Source organism: Cyprinodon variegatus, unplaced genomic scaffold (assembly GCF_000732505.1).
Source record: "Cyprinodon variegatus isolate N-32 unplaced genomic scaffold, C_variegatus-1.0 Scaffold374, whole genome shotgun sequence".
NCBI lineage: Eukaryota > Metazoa > Chordata > Actinopteri > Cyprinodontiformes > Cyprinodontidae > Cyprinodon > Cyprinodon variegatus.
Window position 1 is genome coordinate 288,388 of NW_015150827.1, and position 23,585 is coordinate 311,972.

The following is a 23,585-nucleotide window of genomic DNA, read 5'->3' on the forward strand; positions in this document are numbered from 1 at the left end:
CAAAGCTAAATGTCACAAGTCTCTTTGTTTGGGTTTCAAACAATTAGGTTAATATGAACCCTGTCATTGCATTTTATGTACATCCTTCTCACATGTGTATTCCCAAATGAATGTGTGCCAACAGTTTGAAGACTTTTGAATAATCTTTGGGAAGAAGGTCACGTTCACTGTAGCATTTGCCAGAAAAATCACCAATCACATATCATATGTCTTTAACCCCACAAAAAGAAGAAAAAAAAAAGATTCATATGTATGTAAAAAAATTAAGCTGCAAATAAAATTTTTTTTTTTTTTTTGCAGCTATCATGAACTATCTAAAACTATTATTGGCAGAGGTGCGGTTCTCCCCTCCATGGATTTATACGTCCCTGTTCCTGGAATAAGAAAAAAGGAACAAGCCTGCTACTGACATCAAAGTGACTGATAAAACTGTCCTGTCGCTTAGGTCAGAGCGCAGGTCAAAAGGCTTGCTGATTTATTGCTGATCAGTTGTTGCAGCACTGTGACATCTTGTGCTTACACTAAACTTTTTAGCCAAGAAAGATTTAAAAGGATTAAACTCCAATGATGATAAATTCTTTGGTGCTGGAGGGTCTTCTAGTGACAGTTTTTGAATTAAAAGAGGAAGGATACCAGGGGGAGTTAGCACCAGTCATTAGACTTGGTGCTGATTGGTGTACATGTGTCACAGCATGACAAAGAATTCCCTAAACATATATTATCCTTTATTATGGGCTGCTTAGTAAAGCAGTGGGTAGCGCTGCTGCCCTGCAGCAAGAGGGTTCCGGGTTCGAATCACACCCTGGGATCTTTCTGCATGGAGTTTTCATGTTCTCCCTGAGCATTTGTGGATTTTCTCCTGGTACTCCAGCTTCCTACCAAAGTCCAAAAATGTGACTGTTAGGTTAATTGGCTTTTCTAATTCTCCTTAGGTGTGAACGTGTGTGGGAATGGTTGTTTGTCTCTGTGTTGCCCTGCTATGGACTGGTGACCTGTTCAGGACGTACCCCGCCTCTCGCCTGTAGACAGCTGCAGATGGGCACCAGCACTCCTCGCAACCATGCTTGGGATAAATGTGATAGAAAACGGATGGATGGATTATCTTTTTACTATACTAATATACTGATAATTTTGTTCCTCCAATATGTCCTTGATGTTGTAAAAATGCTTCATAGTTTTTTTGGGGGAACAACAAACCTCTGACGCCACTGGGCACCTTACAAAGACATTACATCAAATCCTCCTGACAGATTGGTTTAAAATGAAAAAACCAATGGATTGCATTGAGGAATTGACTTTGCAGACTTTTTTCCTCCTGGATGAAGATGTGGTGACATTAGATATTCACCTGCTTTATGTTGTTGACTCTTCAGTATTCCCACACTGATTATTCATACAGCAACAGTGGAGAGGAAAAACTCACTTTTAACAGGCAGAAACCTCCAGTAGCGATCTTCAGCCAAGGAGTTTAAGAAGACAGAAGCAGACACACAAAAGGAACATAATAAGTCTGACCATAAACAATTTCTGTTACAAAAGACAAAAATAAACTAGCACTGTATAAAAGGAGGTTTCGTCCTAGAAATAAGCAGCTAAGCAGATTAACTCTGAGTCACACTAGGGGTAAAGGCAAACTGTAGGGTGCCCCCAAACAAAGTTTGTCATTGCCCCTGCCCCCAATATCCCCAGTTCGGCCCGAGAGCAGCCACGGTCAGATCAGAAGACAACCAGAGTGACCCCACACATACACCAAAGTGGACGATAAACCACTACCAATATAAAACAGTGGGACAAACTGACTCCCAAAACCCAGCAGTAATGACCACATACCCATCACATTCAAAGGGACTGGAAGAGCCAGCAATAGCCTGGCAGTCAACTAGGCCGCTCAATGGGCCAATTCCTACATCTGGGGGATGAGAAGACAGACCACACCAAAACCTAAGACGCGTAAAACCCACTCCATTGAAGGAATGCATTACCAACCAGAGGGGGCAGTACAGTACCAGAACCTGACCCTGAGTTGCAATGACTCAGGCAATGCCCAGTCCCAGGTGGCACACTCGCCTCCCCACCATACCTGTATTTAACCATTAGAATCTCCCATCTAGCTCAAATCCCTAACCCTAACCCTCAGTAACGTGGGGGGTATGGGTTTTATGGGGGAGTACCCCCCATAAAACCCCAGGCTCCCCAAGCCCACCCCAGATCTATCCTTGGATGACACTGCTTCCAACCTGGTAACCCCTTCCCACTGATACAGACTCACTAAGACCTTGCACCCAGCCAACAGAAGTCACAGGGCAAAGCTCCTATCACCCCCCTGGCAGAAGTACCTGACCCCACATCCAACGCCCCAGTGACCTCACCAATGGAGAACTCCAGCACCCAAGGCCCGGATGCCCCCCTAATCAGTGGACCGATGGAAGAGGTCAAAGGCCCTACACACTTACTAGGAGAGGAAGTTGATCAAAGGTACCAATAGAGATTAATCTGATGTTGAGACGGAGGCTTTCTCTAGCAATGTTGGGACAGTTTATAGTTAAAAACACAGATGAAAATGCACTAGCGCACATTCATAGTTCATTTTTTCAAAATCGAACAAAGTTTACAAACCTATAAATTAACTAGTTCAATTTAATTTAGTAAATTAAACCCCAATTCTACACAAAAGAACCTCATATTTCACCTTTTAAATGTGTGATCATAATATATAGAAAGAAATGGAAAATACTCAACGCAGTAAACGCACTGTATGGGCAGTGAAGCCTTCATTTAGCCAAATTACACAGAACTTCAGAAAAATTTAGATACATTCAGGTTCTACTGAAAAGATCTGTATCAAAATATCTTTTCCCTTCTCTGCAGTTACTCAGTGCTGGATTATTATTATTCTTTGTGTATGTTTCTCCCGAGTGTTTCCTAGTTTTGGTTTTCGAGTTCCTTGCCTGTATTTTCTGAATTTATACTTTTGTTACCATCTACCTCTAAATGAAATTATATCTGCCTTCCGTTTCAGGGTTTGAGTCCTCTACAAACATCCACTAACCCTGACAAAAACAAACTATCACATTCATTTATATAACAGACCAAATAGAGTACAATGAGCCTTTAAAATGAGAGTATGTAATAAAGAAGAGAAGCCTGAAGCCATGTGTGCTTTTTAGTTTCATATGTTTTGTTTCAGGTTACAGAAACTCTCTTGGCAAAAAATATCTTTGAAATGTTTTACATCACTGCATATTTTGTATTGAGGTTTTATATTTATATTTATTTTATTTTTATATATATAAGATAATGGTTTGTAAAACAAGAAAACATATGTTTTTTTAGGAATTAAAAGAAAAAAGCTCACTGGACAATTTCATCTTTTAAAAGTGCAGCCTTGAAAAATAGTAAAAATGACTGTAAATTTACAGTTCTAACAATTTTTTATTGGATGAGTTGTATTGAAAATAAGCTTTAGGCAGATATTGGGCATAAATTTAATAAATGTACACATTGTTAGATTATAAAGGTTTATGGTGGGTAATATTCTGATATAATATTTCAATCTCAAAGTTGTAGCTGTAAGTGGAAAATCATCCTATTTATCACATATATATAAAGTCAAACATTTTCAGGGTTTCAGGTCTGAGAGCTGTCTCACTATTCACAGCCACTCTTCATGGTGTCTGCCACTCTTGATGGGTGGACGTCTATCTTCGACTCTGTGCAGATGTGCCTGTGCACTACTCCAGTTACTTGGCAATGGCCATATCTGTGCCTATACATCCACCTACAATACTGCCTAGTTTCAAGGATGTCTTTTCAAAACCCTTAGTTTGGGTCCTGTCTGATGTTGTAGACCCTGGCACCTGTCCTGACGTCTCATGCAGTGTGCTTCTGCAAACACAGATAGCTGAAATTGTTTTTTAAACTCCGTACATGATGTTTCATAAGCAACATTATTTCAAGAAAACTGACATCACTGCTGAGTCACCATATCTGGTTACTGCATTAGAATTTGTCGGAAAAAAGCAGCAATAAACTTGATATACTGCTGATTTGTAGTCTGCTGAGCTGTATTGTTATTCATAAAACTATGTGTTTCAAGTTAACATGTAAAACAAAATGTTCCATGCATATAAAGGACAAATGACTGACACAAAAGACAGGGGGTTTTGAAAGTGTGATCACCTCCTTGTTTCCTCCTTGCCCCTCAGGCATCCACCTGTTCTCTTTTAGGACCTGCTGATTGGTTCTCACAGGGTTGATCTACAGCATTGGGCTTGTAAAGATGTTAGATTAAGCTGCTGTTTTGAAGCATCCACAGAAGATCAACCCACAGAGGGATTAAGACCAACAATGGATAAGATGCTGTTGTTTTATTCATCCTCTGCCCTATTAATTCTTCTTCAGGTATTTATGTGTATCACACTACAACTGTTTATTCATACTCATTATGTTTATTAACTGGTTCTAATTTATTATTTTTCAGATACATTATAGTTTGGCTGCAGGTGAGATGTTTTGTCTTTGCCTTTGAAGTATAATTATACAATGAAAATCTGAAGCTAAAACTGAAATAGTTTTAATTATTGTTCTTTTCATATAAATAAGGCTTTATTTAGCATTTTATCACATGAGAAATTAAATGGATAAATATTGGACAACACTTGCACATACCAGAAACAAATTTAAAAGCAAAAGAAATAATTTTGTCATTGATAAAGAGCCCCTCTTGGAAACCCCTGGATGACTTCTATCATGTACATGTGGTTTAAACATGGCATTTACGCTAAGACAAACTCAAGATGAAAGAATACAGTTATTTTTTATTACATTTATTTCCACAGATTTGCTCAGAAAACCCTTATATTGTTCTTGAACTGCCTGCATTTCCATGTATTCAGAAACGTATTAAATGTCTCTCCTCTCTTTATTCTAGAGTGTGTTATAGTCTCAGTGGAATCCCCTTCAGCATCCCAGCTGGACGTAAAGTGGCAAAGCTATTCTGGAGCTGCATTTTATAACTTAACTTTAAAAGATATGAACTTGACCGGCACTACCCCAGTGATGCAGCTGCAAGTGTTAGGCACACAGAGATTGGTGAACGGTTTAAGACACGGGCATTTTTATGAACTCACACTGTCGGCCTTTGATGTAAATCTGGGTCTACTGTGCAAAGTTACTAAAATAGCCAACACAGGTAAACAGTCCTCAGTGTAATTCTAAAAAAAATTTAAAAAGAATGTGTAAATAATTTGAAATGAATTCTGTCCCATTCCCACAGTGCCTGCTGTATCTGAGTTTACATCTGCCCGGGCTATTTCAAGCACTTCCATAGAGTTTACGTGGACCAATGTGACAGGGGCGGACAGCTACATATTGTTTGTGGAAAGGACATTAGGCTCTACTCCAATAGTTTACAACCGTACCTTCACCAGCCGCAGAGGACAAATGGATGGATTGACTCCATCAACACTGTACACATGTTATATTTTCTCCTCCAACAATGCAGGGAGAGGAGCCAAAAGCAACTCAAGGACAATAGAGACATGTACGTACTTTTTTATTTACCATTCTTTTATTCTTCACAAAAATATGTCTATAAATAAGATATATGAATTATAAGCCATGTTCTTGTGGACCCTCTGTTGGCCCAGATGCTTCTAATCAGCAGCCAAATTGAATTCTTTGTGTTGGCAAGAATCATTATACTCTTAACTAATGATCTGAACCTGTTAACTGTGCTGGTAGTGGTGCAGCCACCAACTGGTGTGACAGTCAGCTCAACTGGAAAGAGCACAGCCCTAGTGAAGTGGAACATTGTGAGCAATGTCCTGCGCTACCAAGTGACCGTGACGGACACCGGCAAGCCGGACAAACCACACATCTCAAGAACAACATCTTCTGTATCCATGGAAATCAGTCAACTGGAGCCCTGCTCCATCTACATAGTGGAAGTATCTTCACTTAATTACTACCTGGTTGCTGGAGAGCCCTCTGTAGTCACATATAATACAACTAGTAAGTACCTACACATAGTTTTATTCCAGTATGTGCTTATAAAACACATCTATAAAACAAAACTCTACTTTGATTTAATAAGCTTGCTTACGTTTACACTAAAGAGTCTTATTTTTATTTATCTGGCAAAAATCAGACCAATCAAAGTGTATATGACTAATTAGTGATAGGTAAAAAGAAGATTTATGAAAAGCTGCTGTGTAAAATGCATGTATTTTATTTGTCCTCAGCTATAGGTGGAGTAACCACAGTGTCTGTGAAATACGACTGCTCCACCAGCAGGGTGACGGTAACCTGGGATGTGGTGTATGGGGCTCACATGTACAGGGCCGTAGCTGTCGATGGCACGGGGGACTCTTTGAACTGCACATCAAACTCCACCAGCTGTCCGATCTCAGAGCTCAAGTGTGGAGAGAACTACCAGGTCCACGTCACAGCCATCTCTGATGACTGTGAGAGCACCCCCACAATCATGTCCACATTTGAGACAGGTGAGGACAGGCTGCTTTTCTAGCTTTACTAGTATTTGTTTCTGTTTTTATTGTCTTAAAAGCATCGTTTTACCCTTACTGTGTCACACATGCAGTCTTAATCATAGATTTCCCTGAGGGAAGCTGTTTAGGTCCTTTCCAGTGACTCTGATTTTCTTTCTGATGGTGAGAATGCAGTGAAACTTAAAACCTGTACAGTCTATTGAAACAGGAGTTGTTTTAAGGTCAGTTTTGGCTTGGAGTAAGAAGGAGAAGGAAGCTAGCATACATTTACTGTAGTCTGAAACTCAAAGCAAATTTCCATTTTATCAACAACCACAAACATGAATCCCATTTATTGTGATTTGTTTAGACCGACTAACATAAATCAGTGCCAATTATGAAATTGGAAAAGCTGATGCACAGTTTTTACACTTACAAAGAAAATGTCTAAATCTAAATATAGTATTTAGCACATGTATACAGTATAATCTCTCTTTCAGCCTTGCATCTGCAGAACAAATTTCAAAATAAGGTGCATTAAATCAAACATGCCAATTTTTTTTTTCCATTTCCATTTATCTACAAAGATTGCTGTGTAAATGCTAAGATGTGGTAATTTGGTTCGTTTAAGCCCCATGATAATGCGTGACCTGGAGACAGTTTGAGAGAGGACCTTAAAAGAAGTATGAAGTTGAAAACCACGGCATATTTGTGCCAATCCTGTATACTTTTCTCTTTGTAACTTTTTTGAATATTATTCTACTATGGTTATTTTTGACATTTCAAATATAATCACATGGACATTATCTGGTATTGTACCAATATAGCCACACCTTTGTAGCCACATTCAGAGCAGAAAATTTAGCATGTGAGTTTTCTTCTGACCGTCTTAACACTGCTATAAAAAGATGCAAAAACTGTGGCCGCAGTTGAGTTTCGGATCTAGGAAATCTTTTGCATGGTGTAAATATTGACATTTGCATATCCTCCACTCATTGAGTTGCACAGTTTGGGCATTATAATAATAAATCTGCATATTGATGAAGGCAAATATATGAAAAATAGTTTTCACAATCTATCCGCTGAATTGCATATAATTCTACACCTTTGATGATCTGCTCCGTGCGTACAAATGCATTTGCATGTTTCTTTTTTTTAAGACAAAACAAAAAAAATTCTAAAGATCAGGTCCTGAATAGTTTGTATAGCCCAGACCACCTTCTTTCAAATGTTTCCTGCCTTTATTTATCAGATAAAAAAACAGCAAAACAAAACTAGTTAGAGGTGTAACTTGATAAAATGTGAAAAAAAATGTTGGAATGATTAAAGTCTCATACGTTTCCTGTTTACTGTTAACAAAGTTTTAATGTGTGTTCATACCACCACCCATAGTTCCCTGTGCTCCTGTTGACCTCAAGACCACACATGACTGTTTCTCCAACGTCCTCAAATTCAGCTGGGAACCCACCAATAACACCCTCTACTATGTCGCAAAGGCTGTGGACAACAAGGGCTTGATGACTCCGTGCATGACTCCAGATAGGAAGTGTTACTTCACCAATGTTGAGTGTGGTCGGTCTTACACATACAGTGTGTATGCAGTGAGCTCAGAATGCAACAGCCAGATCAGCCAACCCAAAACCATCTATAGCTGTAAGTATCAAAGGGCCACCTTGTATGTCTTGCATTAGCCTCTAATCCACTGCTGTGCCGTATCACTGGTTGACTCCTTACATCTTATACCAAACAGCTCCTTGTTTACCAACAAATGTGGTGACACAAACTAACTGCCTCACAAACACTCTCCACACAACCTGGGACTCCTCTGAAGGAGCTTTATCATACACTGTTGAGGCTAAAGGTAACAACGGTAAAACCTACAACTGCTCCTCGCCAAACAACACCTGCGAAATAACGGGTGTGCCATGTGGAGAACAACTCAGTGTGTGGATCATGGCCTCCAATGACAACTGCTCCACTGACAAGTTGCTGGTAGAGTCTGCTCAGACTGGTGCGTACAGGGACTGCATTGACATTATAAATGTTTCATTTCTGCTCAGTGATAGCTAAGGTATACATTTCTGTGGTGTTCCCACCTTTCTCCAGTTCCCTGCACTCCCGTCAATGTTTTCGCATCAGCAAACTGCAAGGCGGACTCTGCAAGAGTGAGTTGGACACCGAGCTCTGGAACTATATTCTACATTGCACTTGCTGAGGATGCAAATGGAAATTCACGCCACTGCTATTCACTGGCGAATACCTGTTCAATAGAAGGCTTGGCATGTGGACAGAACTACACTGTCAAAGTCATCAGCACAAATTTTGCCTGCAACAGTACGGCAAGTCATGAGGTTCATTTCATGACAGGTAGGTGATTGTATAAGAAAACCAGCTGAAGTTGTGTTCATCTATAAAACCAAATTTGTTCAGGAATGATCTGAATGACCTTGTTCTCATCAGCAACTTGCCCTCCAACAAACATTGAGGCTTTCAGAGACTGTGATGCTAACCATGCTGTGATAACCTGGCAGCACATCCAAACATCAGGCATCTACACGGCGTGGTTAGAAGATCAGGACGGGCCTCAGGTCAACTGCACCAGTGACTCAGTCAACAACTGCACTATCATGTCACTGCCATGTGGAAAGACATACAACGTCACTGTTAGCTACAGCAATGGGCAGTGCCAGTCCACCTCAACATCTATTACCATGGACTCTGGTATTTCCAAGTTATTCTCTCCTGGGTTCTCTCCTGGGTATTCTCTCCTGAGCGACTCCTATAGTTAGAGTCCTGTAGTTTTTTTAAAAGGAATCTACTATTGTCGGGATAAAATCAAAGGCATAAATGACATACAGAGTTGTGAAAAATGATTTACCTATTAATAGATATTGCTTGATTTACCTTTGAATAAGTAAAAAATAAACAAACAAACACAAAACTTGCATAGTCAAAGTCTGATGGGAATCTTATTAGACCCTATTCATGCTTAAAGACTCTTTAGCATTGATGGGTATCTTCACAGTTCTTTAGCAGACTTATTTGCAGATAAAATAATCTTTTGAAAACATCTTTATATTAAAACAGGTTACCTTTGCCTGTAATAAAGTTTTTTTCCCCCCAACCCTTTTTAAACAAGTTTTCCATGGGACTCTTTAATGTTTTGTTTATTTCAATTTCAGTGCCATGTGGTCCTGAGCATGTCAATGCCAGTGTCAGCTGCAGTTCTGATGAGCTGAAGGTCTCCTGGAGCATCTCCGTTCCTGCAGTGAACTACACCACCATAATCTCCACAGCAATGGGCCCGCCAATCTTCTGTTACTCCACAGAGACCGAGTGCACTGTGGCAGGACTGCAGTGCGAAAGCTCTTATACTGTGTCAGTTTACTCCATCTTTGGGACGTGCTCCAGCCTACCGAGTCAAGAGGTTGTGGTGCGAACATGTGAGGACCTTATAAACTAGGTTGAAAGAATGTGATGAAGTTTTGTTGAGTTCATCCTAACAACAATGCCTTGCTTTTGTTTTCGGTCAGTGCCCTGTCCTCCAACCGATGTTATGGTGAAGCACACTTGTGCTCCGGATCCCATTCCTGTATCATGGACTCACAGTGGGGATGCTGAGCTCTTCCTTGCCGTCGCTTTAGGTAGCGAAGGTCACAGGGCTGAGTGCACCACCAATGAAGCAACCTGCAACCTTACCAGTCTCCTTTGTGGGGAAGTTTACACCATCAGTGTTGTAGGAGCTTATGGTAGCTGTTCAGGTCTACAGAGCAACTCCCTGTCTTTTAGAACAGGTAACTATGGCTAAAAACCTTGCATTAAGTAAAACCTAACAGATGATGACTGAAGGAAGTCCACTTCTCTTTCCAGAGCCGTGCTCTCCCTCTAATGTGACCAGCCAGGTGATCTGTGGTGCCGGAGCTGCTCAGGTTTCCTGGACCCCCAGCATGAATGCAGTAGGCTATGAAGTAAAGGCCACCGGCACTGATCAGAGCCTCACATGCAGCAGCTCCTCCTCCAACTGCACCATAAGTCCTCTGGTCTGTGGCCAAGTGTATGACATACAAGTGTCCGCCACTGACGGTACCTGTAACAGCAATTACAGTGCCCCCTACAGGCAAGAATCAGGTACTAAATGAAAACAAACTAGTTGGCCAGACGAAAATCGGAATCATTCATATTCTATTTAATACTTATTTTTTATTTTTTTTATTGGTTTAAAAGATGTAGGCATATGTTATTATTTCTATTAGTTGTTATAGTCAATTTCAGCACAGAGGAGATTAGAAGTAAAAATACAAATGATAAATAGTAAGGAGGGTTATTTGATTAAATCAGACGGTATATCCTAATATGTAACAAGGAGTTTATTTTGTCTCTCAATATGCAATCTTTGGCTTTGTAATATATTAAATATAAATTGACAATAAAACAAGTAATTCAACCACTGTTTAAAAAAAAGGGGATTATTTTTAACTGCCATACTTAAGTGCTTCTAGATTATTATTAGGGGTATCCCATACAGATTGTTCATTTCCCATACGATATCAATATTGCAGCTTTAAAAAATTAAAATTACTTATAATAACCCAATTCTTACTTATCTAAAAGTGTGAATTGATAGAAAAGGCTTGATTAACTAATCTTACTTAAAAAGAGAACAATACTTAACATCTGGTCGGATCACAACGGACCCATTTCTCATTTTCCATAGAAAATGAATAGAAGCATAGAAGCAAAGTGTTTCTATGAGCTTTCTAATATGGGAGGTTTTAGATGCAGGTTGATTTATTCCGATATTTGTTTTTTGTCTGATATCAAACCAATCTCCGATATCAATATAGGATCTGGACAGCCCTAGTGGTAATAAATTACTAACAAACCTGTTTAAGATCTTATTTTCTTATCTTGGTTTTAATACAGTATGTTTCATTTAAACAAGTAAATATGATGCAAAATGTTGTTTGTAGCTAATTGTAGATTATTGGTTTAATTTTGTAATATAGTGCCGAGGTCTAGTCATCTGAGAATCTTGTTTCTATTGGATTAGTTGGTTTTTATGCATTCAATAACCCTGAAAGAGACATTTCAGAATATGGAACTAATTTATTTGGATTATTTGATACAAAAGTAATAATTTACTTGACAGAACATCAATCATTGTTTTGGTTTAGCCAAAAATATTGAGTTACATTACTTTGTATTGCAAAATATTTTTTTGTGTACATTTTTTTCAGCTTTTTTTGTGTAGAGCTACATCCACTTTGTTGTTTCTTATAGTGCCTTGTGCTCCTGAGAACATTACTACAGACTGGCTGTGTGACACAAACGACTTAACCGTGAGCTGGGAATCCTCCTCTCTACCCCTCAGCTACAGCGTGATGGCCGTGCCTCTGAATGGAAGCAGTCCAATCATCTGCAACACTAACAATTCTAGCTGTGTTCTCAGGGGCTTCCAATGTGGGCAAACTCTTAACATCTCTGTTAATGCCTCTTCTGACATCTGCAGTGGACTATATAGCCCAATACAGACTGTCCAGACAGGTAATGAGAGTACATTGTTAAAGTCATTCATCCTTCAATAGGACATAAACTGGCTCTTTACATTTCTAATGTATTATATCTTCTCTTGTCAGGTCCCTGTGCCTCTCAGAAGCTAACAGTGGAAACTGACTGTGGCACAAACTCCCTTGTGGCCTCCTGGGAGGCTTCTCCTGGGGCCTCCTCTTACACAGCAACAGTGATGGGTCCTAATGGCTTTTCTGAAAACTGCTCCACATCAAATCTCACGTGCTATTTCTTGGACCTGCAGTGTGCCAGCAATTACACCGTCCAGGTGACGTCCCAGGGCAGCCTCTGCATCAGTGCTCCCATTCAAACTGTAGCAACAACAGGTCCTGTTTCTATATTTTATTTTTTATATACATGTTTTGATTCTCAAACCGTCTTAGGAGGTACAATGTTAATCTCCCTGTTGCTCTTCAGGCCCATGTGATCCGGTAAATGTGACAAGCATCCTGCAGTGTGGTTCAGACACTGCCACAGTGTCCTGGAGTGGTGGTGCCGGAGCTTTAGCCCACACCATTCTTGCTCAAGAAGGGGGATCCCATCGGTATGTTTCCTGTAAGAGCAGCACAACTTCTTGTCAGCTAAAACAGCTGCAGTGTGGAAAAGTGTACAATTTCACAGTACTGGCTGAAGATGCCACCTGTAACAGCACTGGAGGGGCTACAGGAACCCTGGTGACAGGTTAGAAAGATAAAATAGTTGGAAAAAGACCAGATTCCTGGCATTTTAATGAATACTGATCCCTGCTCATTTTCTTTTCAATCTCAGCTCCATGTTCTCCATCCATCCAGAGCAGCACTCTGACATGTGGAAACAACTCTGCCCTCCTCACCTGGACACCAGTAGCTGGTGCCACAGATTTTATAGTAAATGCTACGGCTGGGAATGGACACAGTGTTTCTTGCAGCTCAGATACAGCTTCATGCAGCCTTACAGACCTCATGTGTGGTCAGATATACTCAGCATCAGTTACTGCACGAGGGAACAAATGTGACAGTCTGCCTGGACCTATCACCAACGTTACCACAGGTGTGCTACTGGTCATTTCCTCACATATGTATATTTAAGTATACTCAGACAACTCACCTTTTCCCTTCCTTGCTTCTTTCCAGTCCCCTGTCCCCCAGTCGTCACCTCTAAGCAGTACGACTGTAGCACCAGCACAGCAACGATTGGCTGGTCTGATACCGTGGGGCGCTTTAGCTTCTTTGTTCAAGTAGCAGGGGATGGGCATGAAGACAGTTGCCGGACTACCAACACCAGCTGCATGTTCAGAAACCTACCCTGTGGCTTTGATTTCAACGTGAGGGTCCAAGCTATGGGAGCCGAGTGCAACAGCAGCATCAGCACCAGTGCATCCCTAAAAACAGGTCAGTAAATTTACTCGATTCACCTCAAAACCACAGCGTTTTAAAAGTTATTCTTATTTTATGACTATTAGAACCAGCTGCTTTATTGCACTTTCAGATTTCCTTAAAAACAAGGGTACATTTAAAGTCAAAACTCCTTTAACAGAGTTACATGTTGCAACATTGCAGGTAAAAACTGGATTGTACTTAATCAGAAGGGCATGGTCATCAACTATGTTACAAATAGAAACCTGAAAAGGATGAAACAACTTTATAGCCCACCAGACAACCTGTACAGAGACGATGTACAATATTTTATTGGTCTTAACAAAGGAAAGATGCATCCTGACAAGTCATTAAAATAAGTTTCCACCATTAGACTCTGTCTGGGCAGGTTGATATTACCAACATGAAGGGTAAAAGAAATTGTGATGAAGCTGAATGAGAAATAATTTTGGTTCTTAATAGTTATATAGCCCATGCAATAAGTTGAAATAACATCTTCCTAAAACCAGCCCAGGTATTTAAATCACAATTCTATACATATTTTGCATAACTGGTCTTAGAGGGGGCTAATATTTTACCAAATCTATGCAAAAGTCATCAAGCTCAGTCAGATTAGATTTCACGTATCTTACTTTGGACTTCTTGTTATGTTGAGGTTTGTAGGAACTTGCTTCTCCTTCCATATATTTAAGGTCTTTTTAAGGCTCCCTGGTCTGACATTTATTCTATCAGGTAATCCTCCAGTATTGGAATGCGATTAGCTGCTTCTAAGTTTCCATAATTCTGACTTGTTTTCCTAGTTTCAGCTTGATGCACCCTTTAACATATTTTACTGCAGGTATGGTGTGTTTATAATAATGTGCAGTGTTAGGTTTCCTCTGTAAATCAAGGCCAAATGTGGACCAGAAAATGTAATCCTGTTGTCACATTCCTCTACTTATTTGCCACAAGCTATATGACTTGAGGAATGTCCAATCAGGAGCTCTGCTTCCTATTCAACAGCGGCTTTCGATTTGTTATTCCTCTGTAAAGAACAGATTTTTGAAGCCCACCAATCAAAGCTGTCCTGTCAACAGATTCTCCCTGTGAGTAGCGGAATAAATGTTCTAATAAATCCACTCCTTGCCCCATCTGTAAGTGTAGGCGGACAGACATGTCTTAGTTAGTTCAGTTGAACTCTGATCTTTTCATTTTCAGTTTATGGAAATAAATTGTGCTTTGTGAGGTTTTTAAAGTTTGGGATATTATTACAAAGCAATTCAAACATGAGGTCTTAATGGAATGGCTTATTATTCTCTTATCACACACGGATGGACTCCTATTTAATTATTAGTGGACTCCTCAAGAAAGTTGGTTTGTGTTGGATTTTTTTCAGCAGTGTCAGAGTTAATTAAGTTTATTTAGAGTATACTTTCATTGTTACATGCCTTTAAAAACCATCAGTCATCTTTCTCCCTTCCCTTTACACTGTTTTCTTTGGATCTACACCAGAAAATGTCAATACATGTGATCTTTGATTCCCTTTCCAGTCCCTTGCGCCCCAGAGAACATGAGCGCCGTCACACAGTGCAGCAGTGACTCTGCTATAATAACTTGGGTGAGCAGTCCCAGTGCTGTTGGACACAATGTGACAGTGACTGGCCAGGATGGACACACCCACCTCTGTCACACCAACTCCACCAGCTGTCACGTCACTGACCTCCACTGTGGGGAAACCTACAGCGTTACCGTCACACCATACTCACAGACATGCACAGGAGCCTCCAGTTCACTGGCCAGCTTTAAAGCCGGTAAACATGGATATGAAGTATTTTACCGATTGCTCTGTATTGTGTGCATTTCAGCTCAGAGCAGAGACATTAAACACCTCATCTCTCTCCAGGGCTTTGTGCTCCAAGCAACGTCTCTGTGTCTCCTGCTTGTGAGAACAGCACCATCTCATGGACTCCAGTGACTGGGGCAGAGATGTACATAGCGACAGCTACGGCAGATGATGGACACAATCATACTTGCAGCTCGAATGATTCAAGCTCGTGCAACTTTACTGACCTACACTGTGGGGAAACCTATGCTGTCAGAGTGGTAACACTGGACCAAAGCTGCTGGAGTGAGCCAAGCCAAGCAGTGCAGCTAAAAGCAGGTTAGAAGAGGAACGTGCTAACACATGAAGGCCTAATAACACAACAAGACTCTCTTAATTGTTTTCCTCCATGTGTTTCCAGCACCGTGTCCACCTGCCAATCTGAGTGGTCATCTTACCTGTGAAACCAACACTTTGACCCTCACATGGGATCCGGTGATAGGGGCAACCTATGTTTTGCAGTGGGAAAGGATAGGGGGAACATCTCCTCCCTCAGAGTACATAACCTCGAACATCTCTCACTCTGTTTCAAATCTGGTCTGTGGAGAAAGATATGGTTTCCGCGTTGCAGCAGAGGAGACAGACTGCAGGAGTATCTACAGTCCACCCATAGAAATAAGTACAGGTAGGAAAACTTATTGAGGGAAAATTTTACCTGTGCAAATTATCCTTAATAAAATATAAAATTGTTTTTTTTTTTTTTTTTTTTTTTAGCTCCTTGCCAGCCCACAAACCTAACCGTTCGTGTGGACTGTGGAACAAAGAACGGGAATTTCTCCTGGGCAGAAAGTAAAGGAGGAAGTTTCTATGTGGTGGAGGTTACTGGGGAGCACGGCCACGTAGCCTCCTGCTCGTCCAATGACACCTCCTGCGCTGTGAAGCTTGACTGCGGCCACTCATACTCTGCAACTCTGGTGGCCTCCACTGAGAACTGCAACAGCACCAGACACACAGACATTTACTTTGACTCTGGTGAGACACTGTCCAGTGGTGGATCTAGAACATTTTCATACAGCAGGTCAGGCAGGAACAAATGTGAACTGAGGGTTTGCTGAAAACTGATAGGCAGGAATGTGAATGAGAACAAAATCTATATTTTCCAAATAAATCACAGAAAACTGACTAGATTTTCTAGAGGGCTTTGCTTATTACGCTATGATCATGATTATACATCGGTGCTGTTTAAATCAATATATGATTCTACATAATACACACCTTTAATATGCTGAGCATTTGTTCTTTATCATTGATTACATGGAAGATTTCTAAACGAATGCAGAGACAATCTGTACCCTATTATAATTGTTCTTACCCACCAAGCAAAAATAGGTTGAATAGACATGATTTACATCCAAACTACATCTGCATTCAGTTAAAAGGTTAAAGGGGAAAAGCCTTCATTTTCAGATTGTTGACAAGACGATCCCATCATTCAGTGTTTGCCATGTCTGAAGCCAAATTTATAAAGATGGCTTAGTGCAGTTCGGCTCTCTGTTTCTGAAAAGCACCCATGTTCAAGAAGCATAATTTCATATAGAAGTTTTAAAATTAATCCAACCTTCGATTTTAGTGCCATCATTCAGTGAAGAAAGAAAAGAATAGGAAAAACATAATTTTTTTTTTTTTATGTGAAATGGTCAATGGTCTAGCTCATGTCTTGCTCATTGAATCACCCCTGAGGCTGGATGGAGGGAATCCATGTGACAGACAGGGATAAAAACAAACACGACGTTCTCTGTGTTGCCTTAACCAAAAGTACAGTGAACTAAACAAAACACACCAAAGCTTCCGCAACATTCCTTGCATCATTCCTGACAGATTTTCCATAAAATTTTCTTGGATACAGTTTCCAGCCTTGGAACATTTACTGCCTCCACCTTCTTTTTCCACTATTTACTGTCAGACACCTGTGATTATAAGCCGTAACTGCAACAAACTCTTCAAAATGATCAACATGCATTCTAACAAAGCCTTCTGCAATAAAACAGAGCCACAGTATCACAGACCCTCTACTGTGCTTTACAATATAATGTTTCTGGAGAGTTTGGTACCAAGCTGATCATTTTCATTTGAATCTATCCCAAAGCCCAGTTTTAGCTGCAGCTCTCTGATAATGAGCTTCAGATTATTTTTCAAACTTCCTAACATACTTTCACAGCCTTTGACAAAAAAGCTTAATAACATGAAACCTTTTTAGATTTGGTCAGGTATGGTTAGACGTGTTCCTGTAGCACTTTCCCGACTTATAAAGATCAACCAACATCATCCATTGTTGAGTGTCTCTGTTGTGTTTTTTACCATTTTGAAAAGCTGCTTAAAGAAACATTGCTGTGCTTGCTACTCACAAAGAAGTGAATTTTAAATTTGAGAACATTTATGTTAAGAGTTGTGTTGAATTGACAAAAGAAAACAATAATCTCACCATTAAATTCACTACTGAAGGAATCTAATCAAACCAGGCATAGAATGGTTCTTGCAGATATTTTTGGCTTGTAATTGTTATGATGTTCTGCTGCACTGAAGGATAAAAACATTTTAAGAGTTTTTTTTTTACACATCTGTCCTATAGGTCTATAGGATTGAAAAAACAACTTGAATGTATTAGAGTTGTAAATTGGCATAAAAAGAACGAAACCATTGTTAAACATTTAAGCTGTTTCAATACAAAAGAAGTAGGTTTACATGAGATGTGACACCTCTGCTCTGCTGTATTTTGAAACTCAGAATACCATTTATGTTTTTCATCAATAGTAATACTACCCTGACCCTCGATATCAAGCAGCTGAGTCATTATAATCCTCACAAAGAGAAATAAACATTGGCAATAAGCAATGTACTTTAGATTCTAACAATTATCAGCAGATAAGTTTGTAGTTTAGATTAAAAGGTGAATTTAAAAGTCCATATACATTTTAAGTTTAAAGAAGTTTTTTATTTTTGGAATCATCCCCATATTACTTTTAATCATAGTTGCTTTTTTTCACACCCTTGTGTTTGTCCCTCAGCCCCGTGTCTGCCAGACGACGTCATCGCTGAGTTAGATTGTAAAACCAACACGATGAATGTGAACTGGACTCAGACCAGCGGCTCAGACGTGTACACGGCCTGGGCCATCGCTACAGACGGACACCGAGCCTCCTGTAACTCAACATCCAACCACTGCTCCATCCAGGACCTCAGGTGTGGAAGGATCTACGAGGTGGCCGTCACCTCCTCCTCCATAGACTGTGAAATCATTGCTGGCTCAGACTACAAGGTTCAGGCTGGTGAGTGGACCGGACTGGGGTCTGATCTGTTCTGATCTGTAAAATACTCATAGTGGAGAAGTGATGATTGTAACTGGAAAGTTCTGGTTAACCTCCTGCAGCTCCTTGTAAAGCTGAGAACACCAGCGCTGAGTTGAACTGTAGCTCCAACATGATGACTGTGAGGTGGCAGGATGGCAACACGGTGCAGAACTACTCTGTTAGAGCCACGTCTGCCTCGGGTGTGAACTCCACCTGTGAAACCACAAAGAACAGCTGCTCCTTCCTGGAGCTGAGCTGTGGTCAGCTGTACACCTTCACTGTGACGGGGTACAACAATGTGTGTGTGAGCGACATGGGTGACCCCATAGAAAGGCACACTGGTACGGTAACAGCACTTTTTAAGGATAGTTTTTATTTTTCATATCATAATGACAGTAATTTTTATTATTATGATAATAGTATAATAATAGTAGTAATCATATTTATGATCATTTTGACTGTAGTGTTTAGCGTTGGTGTGAATTTATTGTCATAGATTTCTTTACTGTTTTTGCAAATCCTTTGTTAATTTCTATAATACGGCAGCAGGTCCTTATTTGCCCCTTAAACAGTGGCAGATTTAGAAAATTTTAAATGGTGGTGGGGGCAAAGGTGGCACAAAAGGTTTAGTCATGGTGGGACCAATTCATCTGAAAAATTAGAAATCTCTTATATTTAATGAAATCACCAAAATATAAACAGAAAAACACTTTAAAGGTTTTTATTGTGTCTATTTTTGCTTCTCAATAACAAAGCCAACCTTTAGGCTAAGCAAGAAAAATAAAATTTTCACAGATAAAAAAAAAATCGACCCAAATTCAGAAAAAGTTGTGGCACAGCGATTGCTAAACTGGATGGCAAAATGCATGGCAAAGCAAACCAAATCTATTTGGATCGGCTGCTTTCTCTGATTCTCCTTATCTCCTTCCTTTACATAGATTTTTTTATCCCTTATTTACCACTTTTGTTAACATAATTTCCCTCCTCTTCACTTTTATCTTCAGCTGTTGCACTTTCAGAGGCCTTCTTTACCTGTAACCCCCCTGGTCTAAATTATTCTTCCTTCATCTAACTTCTCAGTCTTTTCTTTTCCTGCCTCACCCTTTTTACTAAAGAAACTACACATTTCTCAACTTTTAAATGTTCTTTTGATTGTGATCTGCAGTGTGTAAGCATCAAGATTTGGAATAAATTGTCCCACTAATCAAAGCAAGAAGTCTATAGCAATATGAAACAAAAAAGTCTTGTTCTCATTGCACCCGGTTTTTAATCTTAATTTTTTGATAAATTGCCGTTTCCTTTTTTTTCCTGATTAACCTGCCCCTTTTATCCTTTTTTAGCTCCCTGTCCTCCAACTAGCATATCGGCTGATCTGAACTGTACAACTCATACAGCACTGATCAGTTGGTCTAGAGCTGCTGCTGCCACAGCCTACAGCGCTGTGGCCACCTCCTCTGCAGGACACAACTCGTCCTGCATCGACATGGGTGCGTCCTGTGAGCTGGAGCATCTGGTCTGTGGACAGCAGTACTCTGTCATTGTGGAGGCCATCCATGCTAGCTGCCCTGGTCCTGCCAGTGCTCCCGTCAACTTTTCTACAGGTGAGTTTAACACAAATCTATAGACTCATGAAGACGTGAGACGTGAACATTGATGGGACTCATTTTCTTTCCTTCTTCTCAGAGCCCTGTGCTCCTACGAGTGTTTCTGTTGATTATGATGCCAGTGGTGCCTGGGTGATGTGGAGCCCTGCTGAAGGTGCCACCTCATACTACATTCAGGCTGAATCAAATAGCTCATTGGTCAACTGTACCACCAATACCACCCGCTGCTTTCTGCAAGACCTCCTCTGCAGTCATGTGTACAACATCACTGTGATAGCAGGAAACCAGGCATGCAGCAACGTGGTCTCTGACACATTACAACTCGTAACAGGTGTGTTACCAAATCAGAGATTCACTCTTTAGCGTTACTTTTTATTGATATTTGCATGGACGTGTTTTCCCCTTTTTTCAGGGCCCTGCCCGCCCACAAATGTTCAAACCAGCATATCCTGTGACCAGCTCACTGCAACTGTGTCCTGGCTGCGGAGTTATCTCGCTGTGGGCTACGTCGCCTACTTTAGCAACCAAAGTGGACAAAACGCCTCATGCACTGGAACACGGACGGATACCAGTTGTGTGGTCTCTGGGTTGACGTGTGGCTCCATTTACAGAGTCTGGGTCATTGCTTTGGGAGAGCAGCACAACAGCTCAGACAGCTCTGTGGTTTCACTCACCTCAGGTAGAGAAAATTCATCAAAGATGACATCACCAACAACCCACACCCTAACAATAAGATTAATGCCAATGGTGTTATGAATCCATTTCAACAATAACAGCTAAACTGAATTACCTTTGTGGTGTCCGGATTGTTTTATTATCATCCCACCTACAATATCATGGACAAAATGTAAGAAGGATGATTCAGGATTTTTGAGGTGATAAAAGCTTATTTAGGGACCAAATACCTGTTTTGTTGTTCATTGTTTTTGCCTTCCTGACAAGTTAGTACCCTGGGTGAAAGGTCATCTTGTTCAATTCCTGAACTGCCACTGATTAGTCTTCCTCTCTCTGCTCCAACCAGCACCTTGCCAGCCACACAGTATTGAATCTTCCCTGGACTGTCAGGCCCACTCTGCTACTGTTTCCTGGCAGCCCACTGTGGGAGCTGAGTCCTATGCTGCTGTCCTAACATCTTCGTCGGGCCACAGCGTCAGCTGCTCCACCAACGCCACCAGCTGCCAGCTGAGCTCCTTGCATTGTGGCGTAGAGTATAATGTCACCCTAAAGGCTCTAGGAGAAACGTGTAACAGCACAGCTACCATGGAAGGACACCTCATCACAGGTAGAGAATGTAGCATATTTACACTTTTGGAAAGACATCAATCATGAGGTTCATATAAGCCCACTGCCGGTTCCCCTCAGAAGCATGTCCACCTGTGAATGTGTCCATCCATTACAACGGGACTGCCGCCCAGGTTATGTGGGCAGCGACAGGCTCCAGCTTGAGCTCTGTATCGGCTGTCACAGAGCAGGGCCTCATCGTCGACTGTAACTCCACCACTGCTCAGTGCTCCCTGACAGACCTGCAGTGCAGTCAGACCTACAACATCACAGTCAAAACCAGAAACTCGGCCTGCAACAACACTGTGACCTCAGCGCCCCACCGCCTCATTACAGGTGGGTCACTTGTTTATGTACAGGTCCTTCTCAAAATATTAGCCTATTGTGATAAAGTTCATCATTTTCCATAATGTAATGATGAAGCTTAAACATTCATATATTTTAGATTAATTGCACACTAACTGACATATTTCAGGTCTTTTATTGTCTTAATATGGCTGATTTTTGCATACAGCTCATGAAAACCCAAAATTCCTATCTCACAAAATTAGCATATTTCATTCGACCAATAAAAGAAAAGGGTTCTTAATACAGAAAAAGTTAACCTTCAAATAATTATGTACAGTTATGACTTATGCACTTTTGAGAAGGACCTGTATACTTAATTGCAGCATCTTCCCGTTTCTGTTTTTTCTTACAAATTTTTCTTCTTTGAATGTCTATTTTTTTTTAATTCAGCACCCTGCCCGCCCACAAACATCCAAGTCGTTATGTCATGCGAACAGCTCATTGCAAATGTGTCCTGGCAGCAGAGTGACTTCACAGTGGGCTACATCGCCTACTTGGACAACCAAAATGGTCACTCCACCTCCTGCATGATAACAACCCCAGATAACTGTATGATGGGGCAATGTGAAGAAGGAGTTTGCTGCATTGTTCAAGGGCTGATATGTGGCTCCATCTACAGAGTTTGGGTCAAAGCTTTAGGAGAGCAGTACAACAGCTCAGACAGCTCCGTGGTCAATCTCACGTCGGGTAAATATTTCATTTTTTGTATGTGTTTGTGTCTGTCCTTTTTTGCTAATATAGCACTGAGAATCCATTTCCCAGAGCTAGATAATGGCCTGACAGATTTGGTTTCACAAGCAGACCATTATGAGTGTTGCCATAAGGTTAACCTCGGTATTTGTGCATGACATTTTATTGAAAATTATTTAGGGAGTAAAATTGTATACAACGGGCACAGAGAGGGAAAGAAAGGTCAAAGAAAGAGAGGGAATAAAAGTAAGGGGAAAGAGAGATAGACGGGAAAGAGGGAGGAGTAGATAGAAAAGAGAGAAAACAAAACAAAAAAGCAACGAAAGACAGTTGGTAAACATCAAAATAGTTTCCAGAGTAGTGGGTATCACTTGGATAACCAGTCAGTCTATGCGTGGAATAATTTGGTGATTGCACAATAATATTCAGGGTGGTATATCTGTAGCTGCAGCTTAGTTTGTAGTAATGGTGTATATCAGTGAACACCTGGAACCAAACTCCCTTGGTATATATGCATGGAGATGTTTGTGTATAAAGGTAAATACGCTCTCTATCAGGTTTATGCTGCCCCAGAGTCGCCCTACTGGGCCCAGAACAGAGAAAGAGGCACAGATATCAAGAGGCACTTCAGATCACTGGGACACAAGGAGGCCAGATATAGAGATGGCTGCACCCAACAGAGAAAGGCAGATCAGAGCACCGGAGCCCGACCCCTAAAGGAGTTATTTTATTTTATGAGTAGATTGCGTTTTGACTTGAACCTTTCCACCTTTCTGCTGTTACAACAATAAACATCACTGTGATGTTTAGGTTTTTTTTATGATCCACAAATTAAAACCAATGTATAATGGAGATATGGAAAAATGAATGCCTTTTAATTCTTTTTACAAATTAAAAACGCAGGATGCAAATTTTTTTGCCACAGATCCTTGACCACATTTAGGCCTGGAGCATTCTAACACATAGACTTAAACAGTCCGGCTGGAAGGTGAATCCTTTAGCCTTATTTGAAGTCTCCTTCCATTTTCAAAAACCACCCTGTCTTCCCTTTCCATCCTGAACAAAATCATCTAATGTCAATTATTAACTTTCCAACACATATATAT

General features: G+C 40.6%; 1 protein-coding gene across 1 annotated transcript in view; it reads left to right on the forward strand.

The window, feature by feature from the left end:
- Nucleotides 1–4,280: 4,280 nt before the first annotated feature.
- Nucleotides 4,281–23,585, forward strand: part of LOC107092315 — a 34,675-nt gene continuing 15,370 nt past the window's right edge. The window contains exons 1-30 of the mRNA XM_015386700.1: nt 4,281–4,401; nt 4,481–4,502; nt 4,931–5,191; nt 5,276–5,542; nt 5,743–6,012; nt 6,243–6,503; nt 7,878–8,138; nt 8,236–8,496; nt 8,592–8,852; nt 8,946–9,206; nt 9,668–9,928; nt 10,019–10,279; nt 10,356–10,613; nt 11,766–12,029; nt 12,122–12,379; nt 12,471–12,734; nt 12,822–13,082; nt 13,166–13,423; nt 14,938–15,198; nt 15,291–15,548; nt 15,631–15,894; nt 15,984–16,241; nt 18,275–18,535; nt 18,637–18,897; nt 19,897–20,157; nt 20,240–20,491; nt 20,573–20,839; nt 21,182–21,442; nt 21,523–21,777; nt 22,180–22,476. Of these exons, the coding sequence (XP_015242186.1) occupies nt 4,348–4,401; nt 4,481–4,502; nt 4,931–5,191; nt 5,276–5,542; nt 5,743–6,012; nt 6,243–6,503; nt 7,878–8,138; nt 8,236–8,496; nt 8,592–8,852; nt 8,946–9,206; nt 9,668–9,928; nt 10,019–10,279; nt 10,356–10,613; nt 11,766–12,029; nt 12,122–12,379; nt 12,471–12,734; nt 12,822–13,082; nt 13,166–13,423; nt 14,938–15,198; nt 15,291–15,548; nt 15,631–15,894; nt 15,984–16,241; nt 18,275–18,535; nt 18,637–18,897; nt 19,897–20,157; nt 20,240–20,491; nt 20,573–20,839; nt 21,182–21,442; nt 21,523–21,777; nt 22,180–22,476 (7,420 nt within the window). The 5' untranslated portion in view covers nt 4,281–4,347. The remainder of the gene's footprint in view (nt 4,402–4,480; nt 4,503–4,930; nt 5,192–5,275; nt 5,543–5,742; nt 6,013–6,242; nt 6,504–7,877; nt 8,139–8,235; nt 8,497–8,591; nt 8,853–8,945; nt 9,207–9,667; nt 9,929–10,018; nt 10,280–10,355; nt 10,614–11,765; nt 12,030–12,121; nt 12,380–12,470; nt 12,735–12,821; nt 13,083–13,165; nt 13,424–14,937; nt 15,199–15,290; nt 15,549–15,630; nt 15,895–15,983; nt 16,242–18,274; nt 18,536–18,636; nt 18,898–19,896; nt 20,158–20,239; nt 20,492–20,572; nt 20,840–21,181; nt 21,443–21,522; nt 21,778–22,179; nt 22,477–23,585) is intronic.